This window comes from Trichosurus vulpecula, chromosome 6 (assembly GCF_011100635.1).
Source record: "Trichosurus vulpecula isolate mTriVul1 chromosome 6, mTriVul1.pri, whole genome shotgun sequence".
Lineage (NCBI taxonomy): Eukaryota > Metazoa > Chordata > Mammalia > Diprotodontia > Phalangeridae > Trichosurus > Trichosurus vulpecula.
This window is the reverse complement of record NC_050578.1, coordinates 262,257,243-262,269,164: the sequence shown is the minus strand read 5'-3', so window position 1 is coordinate 262,269,164 and position 11,922 is coordinate 262,257,243. Positions and strand designations below refer to the sequence as shown.

Below are 11,922 nucleotides of genomic sequence, written 5' to 3'. Positions count from 1 at the left end.
CACTGGCCTAGAGTTGGGAAGGTCTGAGTTCAAAACCAATCTAAGACACTTACTATCTAACCCAATTTACTTTAGTTCTTCATCTGTAAAATGAACTGGAGAAGGAATTGTTAAACCACCCCAGTATCTTAGCTAGCATCCTAGCCCATCCTCAGTTGTCCTGATCTATATCTGGCCACCAGACCAAGATGGCTTCAGGAGGAGAAAGGACAGCTGGTGACTTTGCACAGTCCTCCCTCACTAACATCCAATTCACTTTCATGTCAGGGCATCACATCCATGATGTCATGGTTTTCTAAGACAACAAAAGAAAAACAAAACCAACAACAACATCGTAGCAAAGCAAACCCCAAATAGGAACAGAAACAGTGACAGAAAAATGACTGAAAGCCTCAGTTAACTTTCTAATTGTATGTTATAAAATGTTCTTACCATACAATGAGGAATCTTTCTTTCCATATAGATATATTGACTGATCATATATGTGCGACTTCTATAAAGCCCTTTAAAGGAGCAAAAGGACAGATAGATTGTGATAGTTAACAGATACATTTGCTGTCCTTTATAAAAGGTCAGAAGATAACATAAATATTTGAAAAATAAGAAAAAGTCACTTCATTAGAATTTATGAAACACCAATTTTTGGTCAAAGCTTTAGAGCAGAAAAATCATAATTAAGGAACGATATCTTCAGGGCATAAAGTTTGGCTCAGGATAGAAAAAATTGCATAAGTGCAACAAGCTAGAATTTGTATATTTTAAAGAAGGAAAGGGAGGAGATAAAGGACATGAAACTGCATGTGGTAACATTTTGAAGCAGTAGAGACTAGACTTGAAAAAAGAACAGTGTTATTCCTGGGTGAAAAGTGACATTTGAATAAGCCATACATCAGCATTTACCATGTTTGGAATTTTTAGATTTCAGGTACCACATTGCCTCACTGCCATCATTCTTGGACACCTATTGAAGTGGAGGCATGTTCTACGATTGCACTACGATAAAAAGAGAAATCCAAAATGAAATGTTAACCCCCATTCCTTCTTCTCTGACCCATTTTCTAATCCACACATCCCAGTCATAAAAAACTTAACTCTCAGGGAATTAGGCCTCTACCACCTTCAGGCTCTCTCTGTCTCCCTTCCTCCCTCCCTCTATCTCTCTCTCTCTCTCTCTCTCTCTCTCTCTCTCTCTCTCTCTCTCTCTCTCTCTCTCTCTCCCTCTCTCTCTCTCTTTCTACCTCCCTCCCTCTCTCTCCCTCTCTCTCTCTCTCCTCTCTCTTTATCATTTGTTTGTTTATGTTCTTTATTTTAACTTTTTCAATTGTTGTTTACTGCTTGGAAAATAATTACTGCATTGTGATGTTCTCTAGAGGATTATGTTTAAGTACTTCCTGGTAGGAAAGACAATGCACCAGGTCCCTAAAAAACCCACTTTAGGCTTTCTCTACTTCTTCTGAATAGCTTCATTATGGCTTTCTTTCATTATAGCCATAAGCTATAAAGAAAAACTTCTGGAGGTTGGATCTAGCATTCAACTACTAGGGGTCTTCACTGTTTATCTGAGTATTCTTTCATCCTTCTTAAAAGAGTCAAATAGACAATAAGATTTTAATGTGTAGATTTGGAAGTGACTTTAAAATTAAATATATAATAATAGACCCTTGAAAAGAATTTAAATATTTTCTGGTCAAATTTCATATTCTGCTGTGTAGTGCATAGAAATCTGGACCTGGAGTCAGGGAGACCAGTTAAAATCTGACCTCAGACACTTACTAGTAACACTGGACAAGTCACTTTTACCTCTGTTGGCATCAGTTTCCCAAAATTTAAAATTGGGATAATAGCACATAACTCTCCAGATTATTTTGAGATCATTTAGATAATAATTGCAAAGCACTTAGCAAAATAACTGGCACATAGAAAATGCTATGTAAATGTTAGTTATTATTATCATTCTTGTTATAAACCTCAGGCAAACTAAGTGACCTGATTAATTGATGATTACACTGTCATTAAGACTCATTATTAAGATTTAAGCCATTTAAACAAATAAGAATTAATGTTAATATAGCAATGGCTATGTGTCAGGTATTGTTTGAAGCACTATACAAATATTATCCTATTTAATCTGTACATCAACCCTAAGAATTAGGGACTATTGTTATTTTCATTTTAAAAATGAGGAAACTGAGGTAATCTGAGATGAAATCAATTTTTCAGGATCACAAAACCAGTAAGTGTCTGAAGCTGGATTTGAACCAAGGTTTTCCTGACTCCACATTTAGTACTCTCCCACTTGGTTGCCTCTATAGCATACGAATGCTAATGGAATTTTTTTTATGTTAATGGGCACATTGCTTCCATTTTATGATTTATATATACATATATGTAAATATATATATGTATATACACACATATACGTATACATACACACATATACACATAAAACTGTATGTATATATTTAAATATGTGTGTGTGTATTTGAAGAAATGAGTGTTTGCTGTAGGAATTAGTGGGTTCTACTTCACTTAAGGTTTCTTTATGGGTTACATTTCCTAAAATGGAGACTTGGTAAAATACAGATTTTAAAAGATTGTATGAATCCATAACCATTCAAATATTGAGACTATTCTCTATCTCACTGTTTCTTAGGCTTCATTCATACTTCATGATTTTCTCTTAATCAAAATGTATAGGATTGAAAGTGCTAAGTTTATAACTAATCCTATTAGTATCTCTAATACTTGTAATAATAATAATTTCTAATTCACCCCCCACCCCTTATCTTCTGCTCCTTAATTTTATTTATGTTTTGCTCCTCATGATCCATCTCTAATTCTCTCCAACAGCAATCATGGTGATCCCTGACAGGAATCAGAGTGGTGCTGTCATGTTTATCCTCTTAGGATTCTCTGAATATCCAGAGCTCCAGGTGCCCCTCTTTCTACTGTTCTTCATCATCTATGCAGTTACTGTGCTAGGGAATGTGGGCATGATTGTGGTCATCAAGATCAATCCCAAACTCCACACCCCCATGTATTTTTTCCTCAAGCACTTGTCCTTCGTGGATTTTTGTTATTCCACTATAGTTATACCAAAACTACTAGAAAACTTAGTTGTAGAAGACAGAAGCATCTCCATCAAAGTTTGCATCACACAGTTTTCCTTTGGTGTAACCTGTGTGATGACAGAAATGGTTATGTTGGCAGTGATGGCCTATGACCGCTTTGTTGCTATATGTTATCCTTTGTTGTATATGGTTTCTATGTCCCCAAAACTCTGTGTCTTGCTAGTTACTGTGGCATATTCTTGGGGCATAATTTCTTCTATTGTACTCACTTACTCACTTCTTGTATTATCATTTTGTGAGACCAAAATCATTGATAATTTTGTATGTGAATATTCTGTCTTCCTATCTGCTTCCTGCTCTGATAAACACTTCAGTGAGATAATACTTTTTATCTTTGTAAATCTCAATGCATTTTGTACCCTCACAATTATTCTTACATCCTATCTTTTTATTTTTGTCACAATCCTCAAAATGCATTCAGCCAGTAGAAGATATAAAGCTTTTTCCACTTGTGCCTCCCACTTGACAGCTGTTACCATCTTTTATGGGACCATTGTCTTCCTCTATTGTATTCCCAATTCCAAAAACTCATGGCTTGTAGTCAAAGTGGGATCCATTTTTTATCTTGCAGTGATCCCAATGCTGAATCCCTTAATATACAGTCTAAGGAACAATGATGTGAAGGAAACTTTCAGGAAAATAATGGATCTCAAAACTGTTTTGCAATAAGATCATTTATATTGATTCTACGAGTACTGGCTAAACACTACTGGTGGAATTTATAGTTATTTTTAATAAATTCTCTGAGTCCTATTCAGTTACTAATTTCTCTGGGAATCATACCTTCAGTTTCTAGAACCATCTGAAAGGAAGTCAGATAATTCTTAGGCAAATGAAACAAGTACATTTGAAATGAGAAAAATCGCTGTCAGAAAATCATTATAATATACTCCTTGAGTAGCAACAACCTCAGAAACTTTCAATAAAGTTTAATGTAAAAATAAATCTAGTGATTCTACAAGTGTGAATACCATTTTTTTCAAACTTCACATTTCCATTACTTTACAGAAAAGAATATAAGAATAATCTAACCTGTGTTATAGTATAAACAAGTGGCTCTCAGAGACCTTCCAGAAATAAATACCTTGATGAGTGACCATACTCACTATTTTGAGACAATAATAGTCACCCATACCTGGAGCAACTCAATGGAATAATAGAATTTCTCATAAAACCAAATTTAGTTCTACAAATTGTTTAGTACAGCTCTCATAACATAGGAAATGGCTCTCCTTTGTTTCAACATGAGCAACTCTCTCATAGAAATTTGTGTCCAAAGATGGCAGCTGGAAAGCAGGGACTTGCCTAGGGCTGTCCCCCAGGACCCTCTAAATACCAATAAAGATGGCTCTGCACAAATTGTAGGACTGCAGAACCCACAAAATAGCAGAGGGAAGCAAGGCTTCAGCCCAGGACAGCCTGGATGATCACTGGGTAAGGTCTATCACACGGAGCTGGGAGCTGAGTGGAGCAGAGCCCAGCATGGACTGCATCCAGAACAACCAGACCAGGAGGCAGGCAGAACAGGCCTTAGTGTCCTGAATCAGTGAGCTGTGGCAGTTACCAGATTTCTCAGTCCACAAACACCAAACACAACAGAGAAGGTTATTGGAAAAAGCTTCAGGGGACAAAGTGAAAGGGGTTAGCTGTTTGGCCACTGCCCCCGGGGCAGCAGGGGTGGTGCATCTACAGAACTACATCTGCAGTTGGTTCCAGCCACAGGTCTACCTGGTGGGAGGAATTAAGTGGCTGATCAGAATGGGAGTGCAGAGCTTGCTTAAGATCTGAGTTGTGGTCTAGGTTGGCAGTCCTTGGGTAAGGAGGAGTGCTGGTGTGGCAGAGCTTGTTGCATAAAAATAGCTTTGAAAACAACAGTGCAGCCCCTCAAGCTTGGAACAAAGTACTCTCTACTCTATAAGCAGTCATAACCCGACGAAAAACTCAAGGGTCAAGTAGTTCACTGGGAGCATGGCCAGGAAGCAAAAAATGGACTCAGATTCAGACAGAGACTTTGGAATCTTTCTTTGGTGAAAAGGAGATCAAAATATAAAGCCAGTAGAAGTCAACAAAGTCAAAGAGCCTACACCAAAAGCCTCCAAGAAAAACATGAATTGGTCTCAGGCCATGGAAAAGCTCAAAAAGGATTTGGAAAAGCAAGTTAGAGAAGTATAGGAAAAATTGGGAAGAGAAATGAGAGTGAGGGGGAAAACCATGAAAAGCAAGTCAATGACTTGCTAAAGGAGACCCAAAAAATACTGAAGAAAACAACACCTTAAAAAATAGAGTAACTCAAATGGCAAAAGAGCTCCAAAAATCCAAAGAGGAGAGGAATGCTTTGAAAGGCAGCATTAGACAAATGGAAAAAGAGGTCCAAAAGACCACTGAAGAAAATACTACCTTAAACATTAGATTGGAACAAGTGTAAGCTAGTGACTTTATGAGAAATCAAGATAATATAAAACAGAACCAAAGGAAAGAAAAAGTGGATGACAATGTGAAATATCTCATTGGAAAAACCACTGACCTGGCAAATAGATTCAGTTGAGAGAATTTAAAAATTATTGGACTACCTGAAAACCAGAATCAAAAAAGAGCATAGATATCAGCTTTCAAGAAGTTATCAAGGAGAACTACCTTGATATTCTAGAGCCAGAGGGCAAAATAGAAATTGAAAGAATCCACAGATCACCTCCTGAAAAAGATCCCAAAATGAAAACTCCTAAGAATGTTGTCACCAATTTCCAGAGCTCCCAGATGAAGGAGAAAATACTGCAAGCAGCCAGAAAGAAACAATTTGAGTATTGTGGAAACCCAATCAGGATAACACAAGATCTAGCAGCTTCTTCTCTAAGGGATAGAAGGGCTTAGAATACGATATTTTGGAGGTCAATGGAGCTAGGATTGAAACCAAGAATCACCTACCCAAAAAAACTGAGTATCATGCTCCAAGGTAAAATATGGATTTTAAATAAAATAGAGGACTTTCTCAGTGAAAAGATGAGAGCTGAATAGAAAATTTGACTTTCAAACATTAGAATGAAGAGAAGCATGAAAAGGCAAACAAGAAAGAGGAATCAGAAGGGACTTACTAAAGTTGAACTGTTTTGTTTACATTCCTACATGGAAAGATGATGTGTATAATTCATGAGACCTCAGTATTAGAGTAGCTGAAGAGAATATACATACATAAATAAATACAGACACAGACACAGACACACACACACAGACACACACACACAGACACACACACACACACATGCACACACATATATATATAAACAGAGGGCACAGGGTGATTTGAGTATGAAGGGATGTTATCTAAAAAAATAAAACAAAATTAAGGGATAAGAGAAGAATATATTGAGAGAGGGAGAAAGGGAGAGATAGAATGAGATAAATTATCTTGCATAAAAGTGGTAGGAGAAATCAGTTCTGTTGGGAGGGAAGAGGGGGCAGGTGAGAGGGAATGAGTGAATCTTGCTGTCATCAGATTTGACCTGAGGAGGGAATAACATACAAACTCAATTGGGTATCTTACTCCACAGGAAAGAAGGAGGAAGGTGGTAAAGGGGGGGGGGTGATAGAAGAGAGGGCAGATAGGGGGAGGACATAATCAAAAATGCTTTCCAAAAGGGACAGGGTCCAGGGAGAAAATTGGATAAAGGGGGATAGGATAAGAAGGAGCAAAATTTAGTTAATCTTTCACAACATGAGTATTGTGGAAGGGTTTTGCATAATGATACACATGTGGCCTATGTTGAATTGTTTGCCTTCTTAGGGAGAGTGGGTGGGGAGAGAAGAGGGGCGAGGATTTGGAACTCAAAATTTCAAAAAGATGATGTTCTAGAAAAAAGTTTTTCCATGCAACTAGGAAATAAGATATACAGGCAATGGGGCACAAACATCTATCTTGCTCTACAAGAAAGTAAGGGAAAATGGGATGGGGGGAGTGGTGTGACAGAAGGGAGGGCTGACTGGGGAATGGGGCAATCTGAATATATGCCATTTTGGAGTGGGGGGAGGGTAGAAATAGGGAGAAAAATTTTAATTCAAACTCTTGTGAAAATTAATGCTGAAAAATAAGAATATTAAATAAATAATGTTTTTTTTTGATTGGTGTCCAATTTATTTCTATTTTTACTTAACGCAATAAAAAAGCATTTCTATAACACAGAGTAATAAAAAGTTTAGTACACATGAAAGTTGAAATCTGTAATGTGCAATCTGCTATTCTTCTTAAACACATGTTCAACTACCATATAAATTTCTTTTTTTTTTCCTTTTTCTCCCTCTGCTTTCCCTGACCTAGAGATGGATGCCATTACATGCAAATATCTACACCCACGCAATTATGTATATATGTGCACACAAACATATATATAATATAGGGTGTATATGAAAAATCATTCGGGGCATCTAGGTGGGGCAGTGAGTAGAGCACTGTCCTTGGAGTCAGGAGGACCTGAGTTCAAATTCGGCCTCAGACACTTGACAGATATACTAATTGTGTGACCTTGGGCAAGTCACTTAACCCCAATTGTCCTGCCCCCCTCCAAAAAAAGAAAAATCATTCTATACATGCTTCAGTTCTTCCACTGAATATAGTGTCTTCCTTTATATATCTTTTGTAGTTAATTTGGTTTTTTATAATAATCAAAATTACTTAGTCCAAATGTTGTTATTGAAATGATATTGCTGTTAATGAATACAATGTTTTTGTAGTTCTACACATTTCACTTTTCAATTTTTAATGCAAGTCTACTGAAGGTAGAACTCCTAATTCATTAAAGTCAGTTTCTCCTCCAGAGTTAACAAAGTTCAGTGGTAAGACAAAAGCCAAGATGCCTGGTGACAGCCTGGGATTCAGTGGGTAACCTTGGGTCAAAGATAAGAATAATTATAAAGCAATTGATACATATTCAACACCAATTAACATTAATATTTACAATAGGAAAATGAATAAAGTTTTAAAATTCCCATAAAAAAACAAATAATGAAACAGAGGGTTCTTTGCCTTGAAGGCTGCTATAGAAAGATTAATATTTTTTCACCATATAAGACAAAATGTTTTGAAATTATGTAATTTCAACTTCTGTTAAATATCATTACACAGAGTATTAGTTTACTATATATAAGATAATTTGAAAGAGGCACAGCTTCTCTGTGTTTGAATGGGAGAATCCTGTAGTCTTGTTTGCTAGCACTATATAGAGTTTAATCTTCAAATCTGAGTGATTCATCATAGGAAGGACATAAATAAGCAGGAAAGTGTGCACAGCAGGATAATCTACTTGAAGAAGAACCTCTAATTCTTACCAAATGAGAATTAGTAAAAGAAATTTGGTATGGGCATGCTAGAAAAACAAACAAACAAACAAACTTAAATAGCTTGATAACTGCCTTCATGTGTCTGAAGACCTAACAAGCAAATTAACAAACAATTACAATTTATTTACTATGCAGTAGTTAGGTATTGGTTTTACTGAAACTTGCAAAAATAATTCTATGTCTTCACAGATGTTACGCTCTCTTTTGGATACAACACTTGAAACATCTTGGAGACGACACATAAGGATCATGTAAGTACTGGGTTTGTGCAACATTATGTGGAGAGAAGGTGTGATTTGAGCTGATTTTTAAAGAAAACTGGAGGTCTTAAGACATGAACTTGTAAAGAGAGTGCATTATGGCATTGTAGGGCAAATTATGAAAAGGCTCTGAGATGGGCAATAAAGATATATATATCATCTAATGCATTCCCTTTTTTTCCTGAGCTTTATATTGGATTTAACTAAAGATATGCCTTTTATCCCATTGAAGTCAGTGGGGGATGAAACAAATCAACTTTATAAATTCCTTGAAAGGGATAACTCTTAAATAGCTCCATACTCTCTCTCTCTCTTTCTCTGTATGTATGTTTATAGACACACACACACACATGCACACACGTACACATATATACATAAATATATACACATACACATATACACATATACACATATATACATATATATACATAGACACATACATATACACACATACATATACATACATACACACACACGCACACACGCACACACGCACGCACACACACACACACACACACACACACACACACATATATATATACATGGAGTAAGAAAAAGGGCAATTTGTACAGGCCATAGAGTTCACTAAGTAGTCTAGTAGTCCTTGAAAGTGGGTTTAAATTGCAATGCAAAGGTGTTTAAATTTCAAATAGAACTGTTTTTCTTTTTTTTGATCCTGAAGATAATAAATAATCACTAGAATTATGGAGTAAAATATTACATCAAAGGACTGTACTTGAGAAAAACACTATGGCAATTATGGAAGAGTGACTGCCCCCAGAAAGGAAGACAAAGTGCAATGGGTAGAAAATACAAATAGGGAAATTTAGAATTAATGTAGATTTAAGTGTCATCTCAATTACAGCTATCCACATCAAATGCTTTTCCCTAAAGTCTCATCAGTTCACTTTACTTGAAAGACTTCAACCAAAATGCTAGGTGACTAATTGTCTATCACTTGTAGATGGGTATTTTTAAAGGTCAAGATTGTAGTATATAGCCATTGAAATGTAGCTTTGAAATCCTGTAATTTTCCTTAACAGGATCCATGGTGAGTGAAGTTACTGCTACAGTAATATTCATTCGCTTAGGATTCTCTGACTTCGCAAATTTTCAGGTCCCTCTCCAGGTCACAATGTTGGGGAATTTGGGCATGATTATGATACTCAAGATCAACTCAAAACTCCTCATCTCCATGTACTTTTTCCTCAGTCACTTGTCTTTTGTGGATTTCTGTTACTCCACTTGAGTTACACCCAAGCACTTAAAAAATCTGTTTGTGGAAGAGAGAAAGATTACTTTTGGAAGCTGCATGACACAGTATTTTTACTGCTACCAGTGTGTTTACAGAAGCTTTCTTGTTAGCAGTAATGGCTTATGATCATTTTGTGGCCATTTGTTATCCCTTTCTGTATGTGGTTATGATGTCTAGGAAATGATGTACATTGCTGGTGACTGGGGCATATGTATGGGGAATAACTTTTTCCCTCATGTTTACCTACACTCTCACTAGATTGTCTTTTTGTGGGCCTAACATCATTAATAATTCTCTCTATGAGTGATCTATGATCTTCTCTGCCTCCTGTTCAGACAGTCAATTAAGTGAAATGATACATTTGATGCTTGCTAATTTTAATGTCCTGAGCACCCTCATAAACATCCTCACATCCTATATTTTAATTTTTATCATGATCATAAAGATCCAGTCAGCCAGTGGGAGGAAGAAAACCTTCTCAAATTTGCCTCTAATGTGATTGTCACCTCCACATTCTCTGGGACCCTTCTCTTTCTCTATGGTGTCCCCAGTTCTAAAATCTCAGGGCTCATAGTCAAAGTGACCTCTTTGCTTTACACATTTGTCATTGTGATGCTGAATGACCTAATATACAGTCTGAGGAGCAAAGATGTGAAAGAAACTGTCAGAAAACTCACAGACACCAATTTTTTTTTCTAAATTTATTTCTTGCTTCGCTGATTCTGAGATTAACTTTTTTGTGACTGAAATCTGTGAAAGCTTATAAGTTGTAGAACAATGGCTATTTCTCAAAAAGAGAAACAGAGAGATGCAAGGAGACAGTGACAAACAAAGATAGAAAGAGGCAGAAAGATAGACGTAGCCATTGAAACAGACAAAAAGAGACAAACAGTCTGGACTCAATCTGTTTACTTGTCACTCTCTCTCTCTCTCTCTCTCTCTCTCTCTCTCTCTCTCTCTCTCTCAGTAAATTCTTTCATGCTCCATTACTAGTGCCCCCGAGATTATCTTTCATTTATACTACATGCTACAGTGTTTGTGTGTGTGTGTATGTGTGTGTGTGTGTGTGTGTGTGTGTGTGTGTACCTAAGAGGTAGCTAGGTGGCAGAATTGATAGACTGATGTCTCTGGAGTCAGGAAGACTCTTTTTTCTGAGTTCAAATATGACTAAAAACAATTGCTAGCTGTGTGACCCTGGACAAGTCAATTAACTCGATGTACATATGTATATTTCTGTGAATATATACACATATGTGTATTCATATCTGAGCATATATTCACACATGAATACTTGATATGTACATAATTCTTTACATGTTTGTCTTCCACGTAAATAAAAGCTCCTTCAGAGCACTGATTGCATTTTTGCCTTCATTTGCATCCTCACTATTGAACAAGGTGTTCAGTACATTGTAAGATCTTAATAAATACTCATGGAAGGAGAATAACGTGAATGCTGAATGACAAAAACAAAAATGTGTGAAAATTTGGAGGAAAAAGAAAAATGAAACCATAAGTGGGAACATGAAGGATTCTGGAGAACTTTCCTCTCCTATTCGCACTTCTCTTCCTGCATCACTTATCCTCTCCTCTCCAGCATGAGTCCCTCCTATGTCCCTTTTTCCTCATCCATTCTTTGTTAATTTCCCACAAAACTTGCTTTGATTTGCTTTTTAAATACGAGTTTCATAAATAAATTACTATTATTATTACTATTATTATTTTTTCTGTATATGTAACTTATTTTCTATAAATAATTTTCTTTTTGAAATCAACTCTTCTAAAATAGATTGGCATCTGACCTGTAACTTAATATATTAGGAAGTTTCCTAGACTGCCAAGAATTTAAGTGGTTAATCCAGGGTCACATGATAGTAAGTGTTAGAGATAAGATATTCTTTCTGACTTTAAGCTTGACCTTCTATCCACTAAGAAACTTTGCCTTTCA

General features: G+C 36.3%; 1 protein-coding gene and 1 pseudogene across 1 annotated transcript; both read left to right on the top strand.

Annotated features, from left to right (window-relative positions):
• Window positions 1–2,855: 2,855 nt before the first annotated feature.
• Window positions 2,856–3,800, top strand: LOC118853983 (olfactory receptor 5D18-like). The gene has a single exon (XM_036764274.1). It carries the CDS (start codon window positions 2,856–2,858, stop codon window positions 3,798–3,800), a length of 945 nt encoding a protein of 314 aa, XP_036620169.1.
• A 5,967-nt stretch (window positions 3,801–9,767) lies between these two features.
• On the top strand, window positions 9,768–10,673 carry LOC118855024 (annotated as a pseudogene).
• The last annotated feature ends 1,249 nt before the right edge of the window (window positions 10,674–11,922 follow it).

Coding starts and splice junctions, on each gene's coding strand:
- LOC118853983 (XM_036764274.1), top strand. CDS start 2,856: ATGGTGATCCCTGACAGGAATCAGAGTGGTGCTGTCATGTTTATCCTC.